The following is an 18,504-nucleotide window of genomic DNA, read 5'->3' as shown; positions in this document are numbered from 1 at the left end:
GTAAACAAACATTCTGGCGCCATCTAGTGACCAAATGGTAACATAATTGTAAGGTCCCTGCTGGCCTATTCACACATCCCATTACACCGAATGACTTTAAATAAAATGTTATGCTATGTATTTTTCAAAATATGCAATATGTATACATAAAAGGATATATGGGGAACACTCACAGTATAAAATGTTAACTTTCTTTAATTTCAGAATTCTTCAAATTCAGAATGGTCCAGATAAGAAAATATTGCATAACAACATCAGAACAGTACGTGTTTTCTTGTTGAACAGTGTCTCATACAGAACAGTGGAACAGTTTCATCATGAACAGTGAAAGCTACAATTCACAGAAGTATTCTTCGAGGAGGCCCTTCCTAACCCTCTGGAACGTTCCCACCCATCTCTATCCAGTCCACCCCCTCCCCCCCGCCCGCCCCCGCACCTCACAGTGATACTGAGGCCTTGACAGTCAGGAGGTCAGAGGTCATCTCCACGATGGTGCGCAGCGGCAGGCCACTGAGGGAGCCGCGGTGTTGGGCCCGGAGCTCCAGCAGCGCCTCCACGATGTTCTGCCGGCCCACCAGCGGGTGGCGCTCCGACAGCCGGCCCATCAGCGTGTCGAAGCTGCCCATGGCGGCGGAGTTGGCGGGCGGCTGCTGGGGCACGTAGGTGCCCGTGGCTGTGGGCACGTCGCTGATGTTCACCAGTTTTTCTATGTGGCGGCGGCTTGGCTGGTCGGCAGAGAGAGAAACAGAGGCCCTTGAGTATTACACCAGAGACTTGAATGAGGAGACACAGCACTTCATAGAAATGCATGGGGTTAGTTCATAACGGCAGTACGGCGGTTGTCTACACATACAGCCCACCCGTTCTTGTATGCCTCCCCATTCACTTGAATAGGAAAATACCTGCCCGATAACTGCCAAAAGAGCATTTTCAAGATGGCAGCCAAGTAGGGGGGACTTGCCTGTAAGGACTATAATTACACTGAAAATACTAATTGAATTAGTCTAATTTAATCATTCTTTGCATCCACATGAAGGCTAAACCTTAGGCAATTTCAGTGGTCCAATATCAGCAAGGAAACACAGAAGAGGCTGCTCTCTCACTCACTTTGGGGGACATGTCGTATGGAGCGCTCTTCTTCACTCCCCCGGGCTTGGCCACGTCTCCTGAGAGTGCAGGTGTGGGGGCAGAGGGAGCGTGGGGCTTCTTGAAGGCCTGGTCCCCCTCAGGGCCTGCTGCAGGTGGTCTGCTGACGCGCCTCACCTGGACGGGCCGTCCGTGGATGGAGGCGCCGCTGAGCTCTAGCGCCGCCGCTGCAGCGTTGTCAGGTGAGCTCACCGTCACGTTGGCACTCCTTTGAAAGAAGAGAGAAGGATCTGATACAGTGCAGTTTGCAACTAAAGCCTACCTTACACTGACAAGATTTGGGAAAGACTCTTGGGAAAGGTTGTAGTCTTTTAACCAATGCCCCTCATTCAAGCTTTACTCAAAAGACTACAATCTTTCAAGAATCTTTCCCAAATCTTGTCAGTGTAAGGTAGGCTTAAAGTGGATCAATGCAGATGTTAAGCCACCGAGTTAAGATCAAGTTAATAGGCGTCAGCGGGATTATTTAAAACATCAATATTTACCTGGACATGTTTGACATTGTGAAGCAAACTTCTCTGGGCTGGTATTTCTCAAATAGAGACATCAGATCCTCCTGCAGAGGGAGAGAGGATTTAACTTGAGGCTTTGCTGACCTCTGGTGGCAGTAGATGAGCCTTGCAACCATATGTGTGTAGATAACACTGGCAATTTAGTCAGTAAGAGGGAGTGAGAGAGTGTGAGGGAAAAGGGGGAAACAGACAGTGTTACAGAGTGAGAAAAAGAGAGAGCGAAAGACTGAGTAAGATTACCTTAGTCACATCTTGATGGAGGTCTGTGATGAAGACATCACAGCTGGAGCTGATCTTCTTGCCGTCACCATCTCCCACTGTAACAGGAAGAGAGTTCATGAATCAAACGAGCGTAGGTTAAACGAGAGACAAAGCAGATCAACACAGACAACTGTACCTTTTTGGTTTCTCTCAATCTCAATCGCTTTTCTGAGTCGCTCCTCTTTCAGGCCTTGGCCAGCAGCCCCAAAATCTTCCTCTGCATCGTACCAGGCTTCACTAACCTCACCACCACCTGTAGAGATGAACCACCATAAAAGGAACCATCTTTTTTTTTTTTAGAGTAGCTCCGTTCAAAAGTTTGGAGTCACTTGGTAGTGTATGTCTTGCCCTTGCTTACAGCACTACTGGCTAGGAAGCTTCACTATTTAGTTTAAGTCTGAGGAAGAGCCAATGCGGCTCGAAACGTAACTTGAATTCTAATAAACTGAACCAAGCTAGAGCAGGTGTGCAGGCCTTTTACTTAATTTTAGGAAGCTTCACTATACATACTAACTGTTAACACTTCAGTCAACACCAGCCAGGTCTTTGGTATTATTTGCCCTCAATGGTGCCTTCCAGGCAGCGCTGCCTTCAAGGCACTACTCCCCTCAGTTTAGGGGTAGGATGACGGTTGAGGGGGTTAGGGTTAGGAATAGGGTAAAGGTAGTGCCTTTTAGGCTGTGCTGCCTGGAAGGTGCCGTTGGGGACAAAACTCAACACCATACTGATGGGATATTTCATACTGCATCTCTGCATACCAGGTCTGGAGGAACCTGCTTTCCTCTGAGTCTTCAGAGATCCCACTTTGGAACTTTTAACAGCGTCTGGCTTTGGGTGGGCCTCTGCAGCCTTGCAGATTGCAATCTTCATAAGAATAAATAGAATAAAATAATGACATGAAAATACAAATATAAAAAAGCAAACAACACATGTAACCGTAAAAACATATGCATACATTCTTGAGTATATTCCACACATATTCTACAGTATATTCTTTCTCAAACGTAATTCCAAATTCAGTTTCTGGACTGAAACACCGTACAGCAGAAGGGGTACACACACTACATGTGAAAATAGATAACACAGAGAAGTGATACAGCAGAGAATAACACAAAGTCAGGCGTGTGCAGGTTACCTGCGCTGGGGTGTAGCGTGCGTCGGTGTGGAGTCTGTGGGTGTCTACGGAGAGCGGGGTCAACTCCTCCAGAGCCGCCCCTGCCAGCACCTGCCTCCTCAGCTGGGTGTACTCCTGCTCCAGGGCCCGCAGAGTCTCCGCTAAGCTCTCAGGGACCACACCAGCGCTTCAAGGAGCAGAGAGGTCATGGAGGCCAATCATTTGGGATTACAACTTCGTACTGGGAGTCTTACTACAACGTTTTGTCTTCTTCAAATATACAGTATATTTTTTTTCTCTGTATGTTTCCCCCCTCCCCCATGGAAAGGTTGGTGGAAATGTCACCGTCATGTCTTCCACCGGCAATCCGGCAGATTATGAAGAGCAGTTTAATTAACAGACAGGAATGAAGTAACCTGTCCTGTAGACATACTCAGATGACATATTACAAAAGCAAGCCCCTCACTTTACCTTTACCGACACTCATTAAATAATACCTCTTCAGAAATCTCAAATCAGCCGTGCACTGAGAGTCTCACCATTGCAGCTGGCTCTCCCCCTGTGGTGAGGTGTAGTATCTCCTCCAGCAGTGGTCCTGGCACATGAAGTACTGCAGAGCCAACAGCTTCAGATCTGCCTGCTGTAACCTCTGACCACACTCACACCCACTGAGGAACACCACACGAACAGAAAGACAAACGTTCAACTAAAGATACTGTACATGCATACCGTTGTTATCATTGTTGCTATGCCATTCCCCCAGAAGTACAAGGTTCTAGCTGATATTTTTGTCAAAATTTGAGTTATTGACATACAGTATTCTTATTCTGTGACAAGCTCATAAGGTGAGGTGAGGTGTGAGGGTTGAAGTTGTATGCATTTTTGGACATTATATCTAAAGAGCCATGTTCCACTTATCAACACAACTCTATGGAATTCTAAAACTTTGAGGCTGAATCTCTACTACACAGAATGCAGTTAGAACCCTATAAGTCTCAGGCTGCGTTTAGACTGCAGATCGGATATGCTCAATTCCGATTTTGTGCTCATATCCGATTTTTTTTATTGCATGTTTACATCCACTTTCGCCAGTGACCCAAATCCGATCATGTGTGTTTACATTTGCCAGACACTTGAAATGGCCCGCATGCGCATGGGCTAAACGTTTCTTGTAGGGGAGAACCAGCACAATCGTAACATTTTTTAGTTTTTTCAGTTCAAACTAGCTTTACACAAAGACGATAGACTTGAGAGCAGTGAAACTTGACCAGAACAGAGTCATACATCTCTACTCCATGAAAGTTGAAACAGAATGTAACAAATATGTTGCAGTTTGTTAATAACTTAACTTAACAGTGACATTTAGGCTACCTTTGTTCCAACCTACACAACCATAAAAAAGTGCGGTAGGCTACAGTTGTAACAGTATAGCGTCATGGTTGTAACAGTGCTAAAATCGTGAATCCTATAACATATTTTAACACAAAACACTACTGGCTTAAACAATGAACATCTGTTTTCATATATAATCAACAAAAAAGGTCCAAATGTATGACTGTTAAAGCTAGTTGTATGAGTGATTAGCCATTGCAGACCATACGGTATTATGCTAGCTCACAATAACCTTTAAATAGACTTATTTTGGTCATATCGACTTGATAAAACCTGTTAATATAGTTGATGAACTGCTTATTTCTTACATGTCTGAAGCAATTGGTCCAGCACTGATATTTGAAGTTGCTGTGTGTTAACTTTCTTTGGGTGTGATCGCGGCACATAAAAATAATCCATAACTCGCAATCATAATTGCTCGTGCATGCGCTATAAAATCAGTTCATTTTGCCAGAGACGGGTGTTACAACTAACTCTTTTACTGTCTATGCAAATAACCCGCACAGGTCTAGGTCGTTTTTTATTTTCATTTAATTGCATTTGCTGTGACTTAATCAAATGGCACTCATGTTAACTTAAAACAGATCGAGGAAAATTGTCACAGATTAATGACGTGTGGGACGCATTGCATTGGAATATCTGATTTGTCTGTTTAGACTGTAGACACATGCACACAAATCCGATCCATATCTGATTTAAAACCACATACGAAAGGGGCCTGTATCCGATCTGAGGAGATCGGAATTCATGTGTTTTTTTTCTGTTTACACTGTCGTGGCACAGATCGGATGCGTGCCACATGAGAGCAAAAAATCGGATTTGGGTCACTTCAAACTGGCAGTCTAAACGCAGCCTAAGAGTAACGGTGTGCTATGTGTTATGTTTGCGGTTGTAGGCCTCAAAGTGTAAGTCTATGTTTATATTTATGTTCAAATGTTTAAATGTTTAAATTTATGTTCAAAGACAAACCTATAACCTGGATAAATATGTACTGTAGCTGTTGAGGCCTTCAGATAGGAAGCAAACAGTTTATTACCCTTTTGTGTTGTTGCACGTCTGCTGGCTGGCCTTCAGCTGCTCCAGTTCCTCTTCCACTGACTTCAGTCTCAAAAACTCCTGTGGGACGTACAGGGATCTTAATTTACAAGACGGGCTACGTGCAAAGTCCTCAGTCTAACTAGAACTAATTTACAGGGTTCCTAACACATTTTCCATTTCAAAATTCTATACTTCTTGGTAGATCTTTTTTTTAAAAACATATTCTCAACATTGCAAAGTGAGATCAATGCTCCCACATGTCACATGGTAGGTATAGTTACTGTAAGAAATTTGTGTTTTGCTTGCCATTTAAATTAGGGCCCATGAAGTTAAAACATTCGAGGGGATGGGGGCGGGGGCAACTTACAAGGCTTTAAAGGGAACCTCCAAGTTAAAGTGTTCTCTTAACTCTTAACATAATACTTGACCAGTTTCTGATGTTAATGTCTGAAGTTAGAAATTTAGAAATGGGGCCCAGGTTGAAGAACCAGGGAGTTCCGGGACACCAACGGGAGACCATCATAGAGTACCTTAGTAAGGTAATCGAGATCTGCTATGTGGACCTCCGTGATGACACTCTTGTCGGCAGTGGAGACCTGTGAGGTCTGGGTGTCTTGATCAAAGCACAAGGGAGAGTCCATCTCAGTGGAGGCGTCCGTGGTGCTTGGGGCGGCTAAAGACTCCTGCGTAGACGTGAAACGGGCTCGAAAGTCCCCACTGGCATCTACCATCTGGTTCACAGTGGCAGGAGCCGCTGATACTGGCAGTAGGACTCCAGACTTATCTGGACTGATCGACATGAAGGACTCGGCCACTGACTGCTCGTCTTTATATGGGGTTTGCTGGCTCTTTTCTGCGGCCAGCTTCACGGGCAGATCCACATGTGGTTTCTGAGACGGAGACACATGGGGTTTCTCTGGAGTAACCGAGCAGTTGAGCCAGCGTTCCGTATCGACAGACTCCTCCATGATGCTATGGAACTCGTCTCGGGGTTTATTACTCCGCAGGCTTTCATCAGCAGAGACTTCAGACAGGCACAACCCAGCACTTGATGTCGTCAGGCTGTTCGCTGTGCACTCAGTGCTGCCCCTTGTGGCCATGAGCGAGTCAACATCATTCTGCTCGGCAGGCCAGCCGGTGTTTTCCATCAAGTTAGCTGACGTCTGGTCAAACATGGTGCTGTTGAAGCTGTAGTACTCAGGGGGCGTCTCTTGCGCCAGATCCAGGTAGGTCCTGTTTTCCGCAACCCTCCCGAACGGATCTTGGCGGACAGGGTTGGCCGGAGGGGCACAACTCTGGGCCATCTTGCTCTGACGCTCCAGCTCCATATCCAGGGAGAAGCTGGCCTGCGCTGAGTTGTCTTTGAACGCGCTCGCGGTTACGTTCTGAGCGCTGCTCCGACCCTCTCGCCACTCCTTGGAGAAGCGTGGAGCCTGGGGACACGCGCCTCCTTTTGGGCCAGGAGAGGTCAGTGAAGTGCGGCTGTCGTCGAAAGCTGACTGGAAGCTATCTTGAGCCACCTGGTGGTCACCAGGGGCACTATGGCTGTTAACATTCCAGATCCCAAGGCTGTTTCTGTTTGGCATATTAAGCTCCTCTCTTTGGTTGCTTTGCATTGCAACAGGTTCTTGCTTTTGTCCTATGCAAGACAAAACATTAAATCAGGTCACAGAATCAAAATGGACATTTCAACACAAACAAATTATTAAATTGATTAAAACATTGTGTGAATAAACATATTGTTCCTTTCATATGTTGTTATTTTGCTATATAGGGAAAGAGAAGCAGTAGTTTGATAACCTGTTACGTATGTCCTCTCCTCGACCACTGGTTGAGGGACAAAACAAGTTCTGCACACTTCAGCCCCTGAAGGACAACTTGTCTTACACTTTTTACACTGAGACATCCCATAAAATGTTGGCATTCTGGATCTGTTTGTTACAAAAACATGGCAAGAGGTGAACTGCATTTTGCATAAAACATAACTCTACATAACAAGTAGTGTTGTACCTATAGAACCTTTCAACTAGACAAACAAACTTGTGTTCCTCAAGCATTTCCAGTGGCGCAGAAAACAATGAGTTAAAGTAATGGTAACACTGTGGATGAGCAAAAATGGAAAGAAGATGAAAAAAAGTGTCAAAGTTGACATTTTGAAGAACACTACGCTTTAACTCCGTCGAAAATTGACCCCAAGGTATTTTTCTGCATTAAAACACATCAAATAAGCCATGGAGACGGTATTTTTCATTGATCAATCATTATAGAGAGCTTGCCTCAATATACACTATAGCCCCAAATCGCAAACAGTTGATTAACCCAGTATTGCAATGCAAGGATTCGTTCCTATGGTTAATCTATTATTCGTGCTGGGGTTGGAGGAGCTGCTAGGGAGACAGTTGGTAAGTGTTCTTAACAGTCTTCTGTAATACAGTAAGCTCCAGTCTCGCTAAACGTTGGAGCTTTGGTTTATGTGTAGGGACCCAGAGCAAGATTCTAACGAGGTTTGGTGCCGTTTTGAACAATATTACTGGTTAAAAAATGCTATCTGGGAAGCGTTTAGCTCACCACCCTTTGCTAATCCACTGCCTGCGATTTGAGGCTATACTGTCTACCGGGGCAAGCTCATAGTGGTTGATCAACGAAAGACACGGTCTCCACGGCTTATTTGATGCAGAAAAAGATGCCGGGGGATTTTAGTTTTGCCAGGACTACGCTTTAAGTACGATACATTTTCATGACTACTTGCATTGATTTTGAATGTTTATACCCAAACCCCTCTAGGAACAGGTTGAAAGGGCCTGTACTAGAAGGTTACTGTGATACACTTCTAGTTAAAATGTTATGCGAGCCCATTTTAGCAGTACTAATACCTATAGAATGGCAATTTATTCAGGTTTTAATCAAAATAAAAATTATTATAAGAGAATTATTATAAGAAGATTATTTCTTATCAGTTTTGAAAAATAATCTCAAATTCCATATTCTCCCACCCAGGCCTATTATTACTCCACTGCTACTACTTGATCAACAACACTAGATACCACTGGCATTCCACATCTCTTACTGATGCTTAAGGTTTCTGCAACTGTAGAATTTCAGTACTGGTATTGAGATACTTAGGCACGGTATTGTAAAATCATACCCCACCCTCCATACACATACACATAATAGCTAATTAAGAAAGGGGGCAAGAGGGACTTACTGGTTTAATTCTGAAGCCATTGTGATAGCAGCTCTTCTTATTTGTGCTGTAGAGAAGAGGTTTAAAATGAGTTCATCCAAACTATGCAGAGGAAATCAGCATTCTTATGCAATGGATAGTAGAAAGTAACAGCTCACGTTTTACATGGACTAGTCCGATGTGCTGTGCTATGTCAAGGGCAGGGTGTTTCTGAATAAACTGATGAAAACCTCCTTCGTCTGCCAAAGGAAAGAAAAATATTTGGATTTATGAACATACAGTACTACATAATATACTATTGTTGAATGGGAACAGTAGTCTTGTCAGTTGTCAAGCAAATGATATCTCACTTCATCTCACATATTATTTTGAGTAATATAAAACCTTATTCAACTAATTAAACATTCATTTATTTAAATTACCATGGATTATTTTCCTATCCTCATCTGACAGACTGGTGTACCATGTCCGCAGCCTCTGGTCTTCTAGCTTCAGACAATACGAAGAGTTCACCAAATCAAACAAGGACCTGCAGAAAAACAGAATTCTCCCCTTCAGAACATAACGAATGAATATCAATTCATGCAAAGGTGTGTCAAGTCTGTGTCTTACATGTCTTCTACCTGGACTACTGTCATTCATTACTAATAGATCTTACTGACCTTTTAAGAGGTGGCAGTGAATTAGACATACCTGAAGAGCATGAACTTCTTAGCATCATTTATGGACCAGTAGGGATACTTGCTGAGACCTGTAGAAGTAGAATAAGAAATAATAATGAGTAATGGTAATGTTGTTATGAAAAACATATTTAACTTATGACCTAGACATTTCATGTCATGCAACAGGTGCCTGCACAGTGCACACTGTACCTATACCTATAGCTATGTTGCTGAATGTCAAAAAAGTGAAAGCACTTGACCTGTCCTGGGTGGTTTCCCCAGCTTTTAACTAAAACCGAAAACACCTCGGACAAGAATATAAATAGAATGTGATCATTGGTGGTCACTCCTAACAACCAGTCCACTTACCACTGTCACCTTGGTTGCTGCTGTAAAATGGACCCGTCTGCCAGATTATGCCTGTATAAGAATATGATGGCTGTGGCATCGCAGGGGGCCACCACATGTTGGGTAACATTGACGGTATTGCGCTGCTAAGTTAAGACCAAAGGTTTAAATGGACAAAGGAAGGATTTCGCTTTTTTTGTTCATTAGAATTACTTGTAACGTTATCAGAAGAATCGGATCATACCTTAATTGAGTTTGATAGTTGGTCTGTGAATTAGCCTTAGCCGTGTCCGTGCACGTGCACGGTCTACATTGACAACGACGTTTTAGTTTTGGCAGCGGCATCCTCCAGGCTCCAGCGCAAGTTTACATGCACGAGAGAAACATGTGTGTATGCAGCGAAGGAGGGAACTTGCGTCAGAGCGTGCACAAAGTGATACACAAAATGTGCTAATCGGATCCGGTCAAGTTAACGTTAGACAGGCCATCACCTCAAGAGCAGCTCAACTGTCAAACCACCACCTTGAAAGCAGCTAGCAGTAACATACATTCACGACCAATTTATCATGATAAAGGAGCATCAGCACGAGTTACATACAGTTCCCATTACTTTGTTAAATGAGCGATCATATGAATGTTTAAGATTAAGAATAATGAACGATTAAGAACTGTCACGGAGTTGAGAGTGAAAAGTGTAACTAACATTACGTTACCTAGCTAGCTGTCAATGCTAAGTTAGAGATCATTATGAAGTTAACATTAAAATGATCTAAATTTAACTTGTTACACATAACTTTGAGAGCTTCATCTTCAAGGGATGACCAAAGCTGGAACCAATAGTTGACTTAATATTGTACAAATATATAGTGTCTGTACAAAAACATTTATCTCCACATGTTTATTTTAAGTTACAGTTAAAGTTAGAAAATGTTTTGGTTGGAAACACTTGCAACAGCTTAGTGCAGCAAGCTAAATGAGATGAACTTTCATCAGTTGAAAATTCTGTTTATAATATTTCCACTAAGGCCTAAATCCAATGGGAAAATAACACTAATTTCCTCATTTACAAGTTAGTGTAAGGTTAACATTATGGTAACGTTAACATTAGCCACTTGTCAGGTTTCTCATGTTAGGTCTGCACTGCAGCAATAATGATCATTTGTAATCATATCTATCCACATAAATGCTAGCTAACATTAGCTAGTTGTCCAAAATAATACACATAAACAACTGTGTGGGTAGGTTACACCCTAAGAAAGAATGAATCATTTACCTTCAACAAATTCATGTTTCCAAATTGATTAATGATTGTAGGCCTATGCTATGCTCATTACTAGATCGCGTTTAGTAGGCTAGTAATGACACTGCTTATCCACTAGAGGGCAATGTACACAAAGGCATGGTGAAATTCGAAATTGGTGTGCAATTTATAGTTTGTTGACAATATTAAATTATACATGTGCTAAGTAAAAATCTGTATATATGAAAGCCTTCCATGGTGATTATGCCAGTTAAAATTCCTAATGCCCATGGTTTGGATGATCAGGAGAAATTATGCACTGAGGTTTATTTGCACTGCTTTCAAACAAAATACAGTTGAAAGTATGGTTGCAACACTAGGCTAATACTTTGAACTTGAGCCTGACTGAGAACGAAGGAATATGCTGTAGATGCTCTCTTTGTTGACCTAACTCCTAGGTCTATTAACTTAACTGAAGATATACAAAAGGCATCATAGGGGCCAGTAACTGATTCCCCCAGGTTCAATGCAGTGCACACTCAATAAACAACACATCAGCTGACAGATGAGAAACACCCATCACTGGAGCTGTAGTAGAAATATAAAATAAAATGATTTTCCTCAGTCTGTAAAAAAAAAAAAAAAATCACACAAACTTAAAAACAAACACAAATGAAGAGAGGGTTACAAATTCCTCTTTGTCCAGAAATGGGACTTTCTCACCCTCTAACCTCTTAGACTGCGCTTCTTCTAGCCCTATACTAGCCTATTCCTCAGAGTCCAAGGCCTGTGCAGTAAGGAGTTCAGAGGTCATCTCCACCAGAGCGCACAGTGACAGGCAGTTGAGGGAGCCACGGTGCTGGGTGCGCAATTCAAGCAGCGCCTCCACAATCTTCTCCCGGGCCACCGATGGGTGAAGCTCTGCCAGCTGCCTCATGAGTGTGCCAAAGGTGACCGTGGTGGCCGTGTTGGTGGTGGGGGGCGGCTGCTGCTGCGGCGGCACGTAGGTGCCTGTGGCCGTCGGCACGTCACTGATGTTTAAGAGCTTTTCCATACGGCAGCGAACAGGCTGGCAGATAGAGATACACAAGGCATTTAGCACAAGCTAAAGTGTTGCACATATTTGGAAAAAAAGTATGTTTTGCTTTTTTTTAAAAAAAAAGAAAAAAATTGAAGAGACTCTGAAAATGGGATCTCATACTTTATGTAAAAAAATAATTCTTGAAAAGTGTGTCTTGGATTAGGATCTTAATTATCATGTAACTTATCACATAAACAACAACAAGACATATGTGATATTTGTGGCATGCTTATGTCTATTTTTCGGGTCCAGTGTCAGTCAAGTAAACACAGAGGGAGTTCAGAGGAGGCTTCTCTCTCACTCACTTTGGGGGACATGTCGTATGGAGCGCTCTTCTTCACTCCCCCGGGCTTGGCCACGTCTCCTGAGAGTGCAGGTGTGGGGGCAGAGGGAGCGTGGGGCTTCTTGAAGGCCTGGTCCCCCTCAGGGCCTGCTGCAGGTGGTCTGCTGACGCGCCTCACCTGGACGGGCCGTCCGTGGATGGAGGCGCCGCTGAGCTCTAGCGCCGCCGCTGCAGCGTTGTCAGGTGAGCTCACCGTCACGTTGGCACTCCTTTGAACAGTGGAAGGTCGGTGTGAGGTTTTGTAATGTGGTTGTCAATAAAGGCAGACTAAAGCCTACCTTACACTGACAAGATTTGGGAAAGATTCTTGAAAGATCAAGCTTTTCTCAAAAGACTACAATCTTTCAAGAATCTTTCCCAAATCTTGTCAGTGTAAGGTAGGCTTAATTCATAAACTCAAGACGCAAGGCTAAACTACTGAGGTAAATGGGAACCAACTGACTGCCATCACTGTACCTGGACTTGTTTGACTTCGTGAAAGAAACTTCTCTTGGTTGATATTTCTTAAATGCAAGCAACAGATCCTCCTGCAGAGGGTAAGCAGATTTTACTTGACGCTTTGCTGCCCTCTTATGGCAGTCAATGAGCAATGCACAATCATTCCTTTAAATAGCACAAGCAGGTTAAGCGTGACACCGTGTGTGTGTGTGTGTGTGTGTGTGTGTGTGTGTGTGTGTGTGTGTGTGTGTGTGTGTGTGTGTGTGTGAGAGAGAGAGAAAGAGTGCATGAGTGTGTGTACCTCAGTTACATCCTGATGGAAGTCTGTAACATGCAAGTGGCAACTGGAACTGACACTGACACCATCACCGTCGTCCACTGTAACAGGATAAAAGTGCATGAGTGAAACAAGCGGAGATCAAACAAGAACAAATCAGATGGACAGACAAACATACCCTTTTCGTTTCCCTCACTCTCAATCGCTTTTCTGCGTCGCTCCTCTTTCAGGCTTTGGCCAGCAGCCCCAAGTTCCTCCTCTGCATCGAACCAGGCCTCACTGGTGACATTCACCTTCTCCTCACAACCACCTGTAAAGATGAATACAACAAGAACAGAGCACCTTAAGAGTAGCTATGTCTCAAGCCCTTGCTTTTGCTTGGAGCACAAATGGCTAAAGGCAATTGGCAAAAGGCTGGGACTAAACGCCTCATTCAATTCTAATTTAATTTAGGGTGGGGTTTGCAGCTCTTGCTCTGTCTGCTGGGTCCATGGGACGGGTCGGACTTCTGGGCCTTCACAGACACCACTGTGCAGCTTTTAACAACGCCCGGCTTTGTGTCTGGCACTGCATGTGGCACTGCAGGCTTGTCCTGGCCGTCCTGTATGAAAATTAAACAAATACACACCAAAAATATTTCACTGCAGAACAAAATATATAAAATATGTATACATTATTTTTTATTTTACTTTCTTTATTTTTTACCTCCTTCTTCCCCTTTTACCTCCTTCTTTCTCTTTTTTATAGTATCAATTTATTTACTTTTCTTTTTAATTTATTTCTGTAGTTGAATGGACACTTGAGCACAAGGACTTTCAATACTTATAAATGCTTATTTATGAGTACATGACAATAAACTTTGAACTTGAACTTGAACATGACAGAAGAATAGGTAATGTAGCAAACCTTCTGGGATTCTATATTTGTGGCAGGCTTTTCTCCTTCAAGTGAAGTGAAGTGCTTTTGTGTGTCATCTGTTTCACTCTGAAGATGAGACTGAAATCTAGACAGAACAAGAAACACTTGGAGATGCACAAGAATGTGAAGTTCAGCGATTGAGCACCATGAGATAATACTACAACTAATCACTATGACTGTCACAACACACTTGCTATACACTCATCAAAGCATGTACTTACTCAAGTGGAGTCTCCTCTTCCAGATATTCATTCATTTTCTGGGTGTAAAAAAATGTCACAGGTGGGTTTAAAAGCAACATAACATACCAACACACACACAGACACACGTGCGCAGTCACACACAAGTATGTGAAAGTAAATACAGCTGTAAAGCACAGTGCGCAATTCTACCTGTGCTGGGGTGTAGCGTGCGTCGGTGTGGAGTCTGTGGGTGTCTACGGAGAGCGGGGTCAACTCCTCCAGAGACGCCCCTGCCAGCACCTGCCTCCTCAGCTGGGTGTACTCCTGCTCCAGGGCCCGCAGAGTCTCCGCTAAGCTCTCAGGGACCACACCAGCGCTTCAAGGAGCAGAAAGGTCATGGAGGCCAATCATTTGGGATGCAACTTTGTACTGTAATGCGAAAGTTTCTGCTTTTTGACACATCCGTTTTTGTTCCTTAGGAGGGTGTAAATGCTCTTGTTGATTCCTCTAAAAGGTCGGTGCAAAACATCACCCACCAGCTATGCCAGCAGTCAATGGAAGGTGGTTAATTAACAGAATGGAATGAATGCCTTTGCATCAACAGCTTTCCGATGAAAGTCTGAAGAAGGCACCTGCCTTTGTAATATGTCATCTAAAACAACTTTCAGATGGCTCATTACAAAGGCAGGCGTCTTCTTCAAAATACTCATTAGGACCCTCAAATCAGCCGTGCACTGAGAGTCTCACCATTGCAGCTGGCTCTCCCCCTGTGCTGAGGTGTAGTATCTCCTCCAGCAGTGGTCCTGGCACATGAAGTACTGCAGAGCCAACAGCTTCAGATCTGCCTGCTGTAACCTCTGACCACACTCACACCCACTGAGGAACACCACACGAACAGAAAGACAAACGTTCAACTAAAGATACATACTGTGGTTAATTTTGTTATGTGTCAGTGTATGTGTTATGTTTGCTGTTGTAGGCTCACAGTGTTTTAATATGTTTATTTTTTATAATTTCTTTTGTACAGTACTTTTGAAAGCTGTGAAATGTGTTTTTACACATTTTATTAACTTACTGGTGCCTTCAGATATGGAGTAAACAGCACTTGCATCTTAACAATTCATAATATTAAAAATGATATTCTTAGGGCCTGTGTTTTACCATTTTGTGTTGTTGGAATCCAACTGGCTGGCCTTCAGGTGCTCCAGTTCCTCTTCCACTGACTTCAGTCTCAAAAACTCCTGTGGGATATATGAAGTTAAAAACAATAAGGAATTGTGGAAGTGTGAACATGGCGTTTAACACTTTAGGGGAGACCATAGGAGTACCTTAGTAAGGTAATTGAGATCTGCTATGTGGACCTCCGTGATGACACTCTTGTCGGCAGTGGAGACCTGTGAGGTCTGGGTGTCTTGATCAAAGCACAAGGGAGAGTCCATCTCAGTGGAGGCGTCCGTGGTGCTTGGGGCGGCTTCACACTCCTGCGTAGACGTGAAACGGGCTCGGAAGTCGCCACTGGCATCTACCATCTGGTTCACAGTAGCAGGAGCCGCTGATACTGGCAGTAGGACTCCAGACTTATCTGGACTGATCGACATGAAGGACTCGGCCACTGACTGCTCGTCTTTATACGGGGTTTGCTGGCCCTTTTCTGCTGCCAGCTTCACGGGCAGATCCACATGTGGTTTCTGAGACGGAGACGCATGGGGTTTCTCTGGAGGACCTGAGCAGTTGAGCCATGGCTCAGAGTTGACAGACTCCTTCATGATGCAATCAACTGTGGTCTCGTTCTGCAGGTTGTTGCCAGTGGTAGGGTCAATGTTGGTACACTCCAAAGGGTACTTCTGGCATGACGCGGAGATTTCACTAGGGAACAACCCAGTACTGGGTGACATCCGGCTATTCTCTGTGCGCTCAGTGGTGCCCCTTGTGGCCATGAGAGCCTCAACCCTAGCCTGCTCGGTGGACAAGCTGCTCTTGAAGCTGTAATAGTCTGGAGGGGAACTCCCCTCGGCCATCTTGCTCGGACGCTCCAGCTCCATATCCAGGGAGAAGCTGGCCTGCGCTGATGTGTCTTTGAACGCGCTCGCGGTTACGTTCGGAGCGCTGCTCCGACCCTCTCGCCACTCCTTGGAGAAGCGTGGAGCCTGGGGACACGCGCCTCCTTTTGGGCCAGGAGAGGTCAGTGAAGTGCGGCTGTCGTCAAATGCTGACTGGAAGCTATCTTGAGCCACCTGGTGGTCACCATGGCTGTTGGCACCCCTGACCCCAATGCTGCTACTGGTCAGCATATTTCGCTCCTCCCTGGCATTGCTTAGTATTACAGTGGGCCCCCCCTTTTGTTCTATTCAAGACAAAAGTGAAACTGTCAGAATCAACATTGCACATTTAACAAAAGAAAGTCCTAATATTGCTAAAAAAAGAATCATTAAAAAACATCTGTTTACTATAGGGGATGAGAGGAGTAACATTTACAACCTGTCAAGCACATCCTCTCCTCAACTGCTGGGGGATGAACAAAACAGGCTCTGCATGTTTCAGACTCTGAAGGACAACTTGTCCCACAGTTTTTACATCGAGACAGCACAGGAAATGCTGGCAATCTGGATCTGTTTGTCAAAAACACATGGCGGGAGGTGAACGGAACGCATGAGCCACAAGCACACATATGGTGGTATATGAACACATGAGAGGGAAGACAGACATACATACATACATACATACATACATACATACTTGTTGAACTGTGAAGCTATCTCCTCAGCAGCTCTTCGTACCTGTGCTGCAAGAGGCAGATTTAACATATGGATTCATCCTACACCGATATAGGCCACATGTAAGTGCAGAGGTCAGAGGAAACAGAATAGAAAGCAATAGCTCACGTTTCACATGGATTATTCCTATGGGCTTGGCGATATCAAGAGCAGGATGATTTAGAAGAAACTGATGAAGACCTCCCTCGTCTGCCAAAGAAAATTATAGGCCCATTCATCAAAATGATTAAAGCACTCACTTATTCCTGTTAACATGTGCATGTTGATATTGTCACGCAAATGGTATTTTATGTGCAACTTAATTAACCATGGATAAAAATGGATGTGGCTCTAAATTACCCTGGATTATTCGCCTATCCTCATTTGAGAGGCTGGAGTACCACGTCAGCAACCTCTTGTCTTCCAATTCCAGACAATACACAGAGTTTACTAAATCAAACAGGGACCTGGAAAAATACAGAATTGTGACATGCAATGGTGTGTCACACCTGTTTTATATGGTTTAGCAATGATTAATCAACATACTCCGTTACGAGAAGACAGAGACTTAAACCAACCTGTAAAGCATAAACTTCTTTGCAACATTTTTGGACAAGTGGGGATAATCAGGTTTAATGACAGCTGCAGGGGTTTAAAAAAATACATGGTTAAATGTGTTCGGCCCTTTTCTAATATTTAATGGAAAGTTTCATAGTGAAATCAACAGAGTTAGTACCAATGCATGCCATACCACAAACTGTGATACAATATGATGGTTTGATGGCCATCAGTAACATCTACGTCCAGTCAACTTACCACTGCCATCATGGTATTGGCTTTGGAAAGGGATCGACTGCCACGTTACCGCTGTAGCATAACATTCAGGATCTGGCATCGGTTGGAAGCACCACATGTTGGGTAAGCCTGGAACTTTCGAAAGGCTGCACTGCTAAAAAAAACTAGAACTGCTAGAAAAAAACTGAACGCGTAGGAATGACTCACAGTTGGCAGCAACTGTTAGAAAAAAATATGTCTTTGTAGGTTTCTATTCACAGCAAGACATTACCACTGAAATACATGAGATTTCTCCATGCCATAGCTTAGCCCTTCTCTTTGGCTAGTGTGTAAATTAGCCACAGCCAATTATCTGCCATCGTAAGTGAGAAACACCTGTGCTGGAACCTATTAGCGTGGATCACCCAGGCCTTCACAATTGAGCAATTGGGAGTGGGTCTGGAAAAGGCTCATTGACTTTGGGCAAAACTAGCAGTGAAATTAAACTTAAATTGGTACATTAAACTCTTACCCAATCTTTTCAAAAGTGTAACAACCTTGATGGCCCTCAAGGCTTTGTTTCCGGTGGCAAGTGTACCTCTGGCATGTCACTGAGATTTCACTATAGGGAACAACCCAGCACTGGGTGACATCCGGCTATTCTCACTCAGAGTGTTAACTGTGTTATAACAGCATCTTCTGTTATACTCTGCTCCTAATAGCTTCACTCCAACTATGAATATTGTGTTTGCCCAGTAATAACGATTTGCATAAATCCTTCTTTATCATAACATGCTGATTCACTAGGTGCAACATCCAACCGGGTCTGTGTGACTAATAA

At 43.7% G+C, this 18,504-nt stretch overlaps 3 protein-coding genes across 3 annotated transcripts; all 3 read right to left on the bottom strand.

The window, feature by feature from the left end:
- Nucleotides 1-437: 437 nt before the first annotated feature.
- rbm44 (RNA binding motif protein 44) lies at nucleotides 438-10,058 on the bottom strand. The gene is made up of 16 exons (XM_062533650.1): nucleotides 9,679-10,058; nucleotides 9,341-9,398; nucleotides 9,070-9,176; nucleotides 8,806-8,886; nucleotides 8,669-8,714; nucleotides 7,264-7,394; nucleotides 5,994-7,102; nucleotides 5,462-5,541; nucleotides 3,573-3,701; nucleotides 3,055-3,220; nucleotides 2,678-2,783; nucleotides 2,056-2,172; nucleotides 1,899-1,975; nucleotides 1,632-1,702; nucleotides 1,108-1,354; nucleotides 438-725 (listed from the first exon to the last, which is right to left on the bottom strand). The coding sequence occupies exons 1-16, from the start codon at nucleotides 9,785-9,787 to the stop codon at nucleotides 438-440; spliced, it is 2,922 nt and encodes a 973-aa protein (XP_062389634.1). The 5' UTR covers nucleotides 9,788-10,058.
- A 1,046-nt stretch (nucleotides 10,059-11,104) lies between these two features.
- On the bottom strand, nucleotides 11,105-13,469 carry LOC134078020 (RNA-binding protein 44-like). Its single transcript, XM_062533649.1, has 6 exons — nucleotides 13,463-13,469; nucleotides 13,215-13,346; nucleotides 13,061-13,137; nucleotides 12,778-12,848; nucleotides 12,284-12,530; nucleotides 11,105-11,966 (listed from the first exon to the last, which is right to left on the bottom strand). Exons 1-6 carry the CDS (start codon nucleotides 13,467-13,469, stop codon nucleotides 11,664-11,666), a joined length of 837 nt encoding a protein of 278 aa, XP_062389633.1. The 3' UTR covers nucleotides 11,105-11,663.
- LOC134078419 (RNA-binding protein 44-like) lies at nucleotides 13,302-17,994 on the bottom strand. Its single transcript, XM_062534357.1, has 13 exons — nucleotides 17,706-17,994; nucleotides 17,468-17,531; nucleotides 17,250-17,356; nucleotides 17,019-17,099; nucleotides 16,873-16,918; nucleotides 16,615-16,745; nucleotides 15,465-16,480; nucleotides 15,298-15,377; nucleotides 14,884-15,012; nucleotides 14,347-14,512; nucleotides 14,176-14,213; nucleotides 13,943-14,039; nucleotides 13,302-13,637 (listed from the first exon to the last, which is right to left on the bottom strand). Exons 1-13 carry the CDS (start codon nucleotides 17,800-17,802, stop codon nucleotides 13,476-13,478), a joined length of 2,214 nt encoding a protein of 737 aa, XP_062390341.1. The 5' UTR covers nucleotides 17,803-17,994; the 3' UTR covers nucleotides 13,302-13,475.
- Between the last annotated feature and the right edge of the window lie 510 nt (nucleotides 17,995-18,504).

This window comes from Sardina pilchardus, chromosome 4 (genome assembly GCF_963854185.1).
Source record: "Sardina pilchardus chromosome 4, fSarPil1.1, whole genome shotgun sequence".
Lineage (NCBI taxonomy): Eukaryota > Metazoa > Chordata > Actinopteri > Clupeiformes > Clupeidae > Sardina > Sardina pilchardus.
This window is presented reverse-complemented; position numbering and strand designations above follow the sequence as displayed.

Coding starts and splice junctions, on each gene's coding strand:
- rbm44 (XM_062533650.1), bottom strand. CDS start 9,787: ATGTTACCCAACATGTGGTGGCCCCCTGCGATGCCACAGCCATCATAT. Junction 7,103..7,263: donor GGAGAGGACATACGTAACAG/GTTATCAAACTA, acceptor TGTCTTGCATAG/GACAAAAGCAAGAACCTGTT. Junction 3,221..3,572: donor GGGGAGAGCCAGCTGCAATG/GTGAGACTCTCA, acceptor TGCTCCTTGAAG/CGCTGGTGTGGTCCCTGAGA.
- LOC134078020 (XM_062533649.1), bottom strand. Junction 12,531..12,777: donor ACGAAGTCAAACAAGTCCAG/GTACAGTGATGG, acceptor CACTGTTCAAAG/GAGTGCCAACGTGACGGTGA. Junction 11,967..12,283: donor CATACGACATGTCCCCCAAA/GTGAGTGAGAGA, acceptor TCTATCTGCCAG/CCTGTTCGCTGCCGTATGGA.
- LOC134078419 (XM_062534357.1), bottom strand. CDS start 17,802: ATGTGGTGCTTCCAACCGATGCCAGATCCTGAATGTTATGCTACAGCG. Junction 16,746..16,872: donor ATAGCTTCACAGTTCAACAA/GTATGTATGTAT, acceptor TTTGACAAACAG/ATCCAGATTGCCAGCATTTC. Junction 13,638..13,942: donor CAAATATAGAATCCCAGAAG/GTTTGCTACATT, acceptor ATTTTCATACAG/GACGGCCAGGACAAGCCTGC.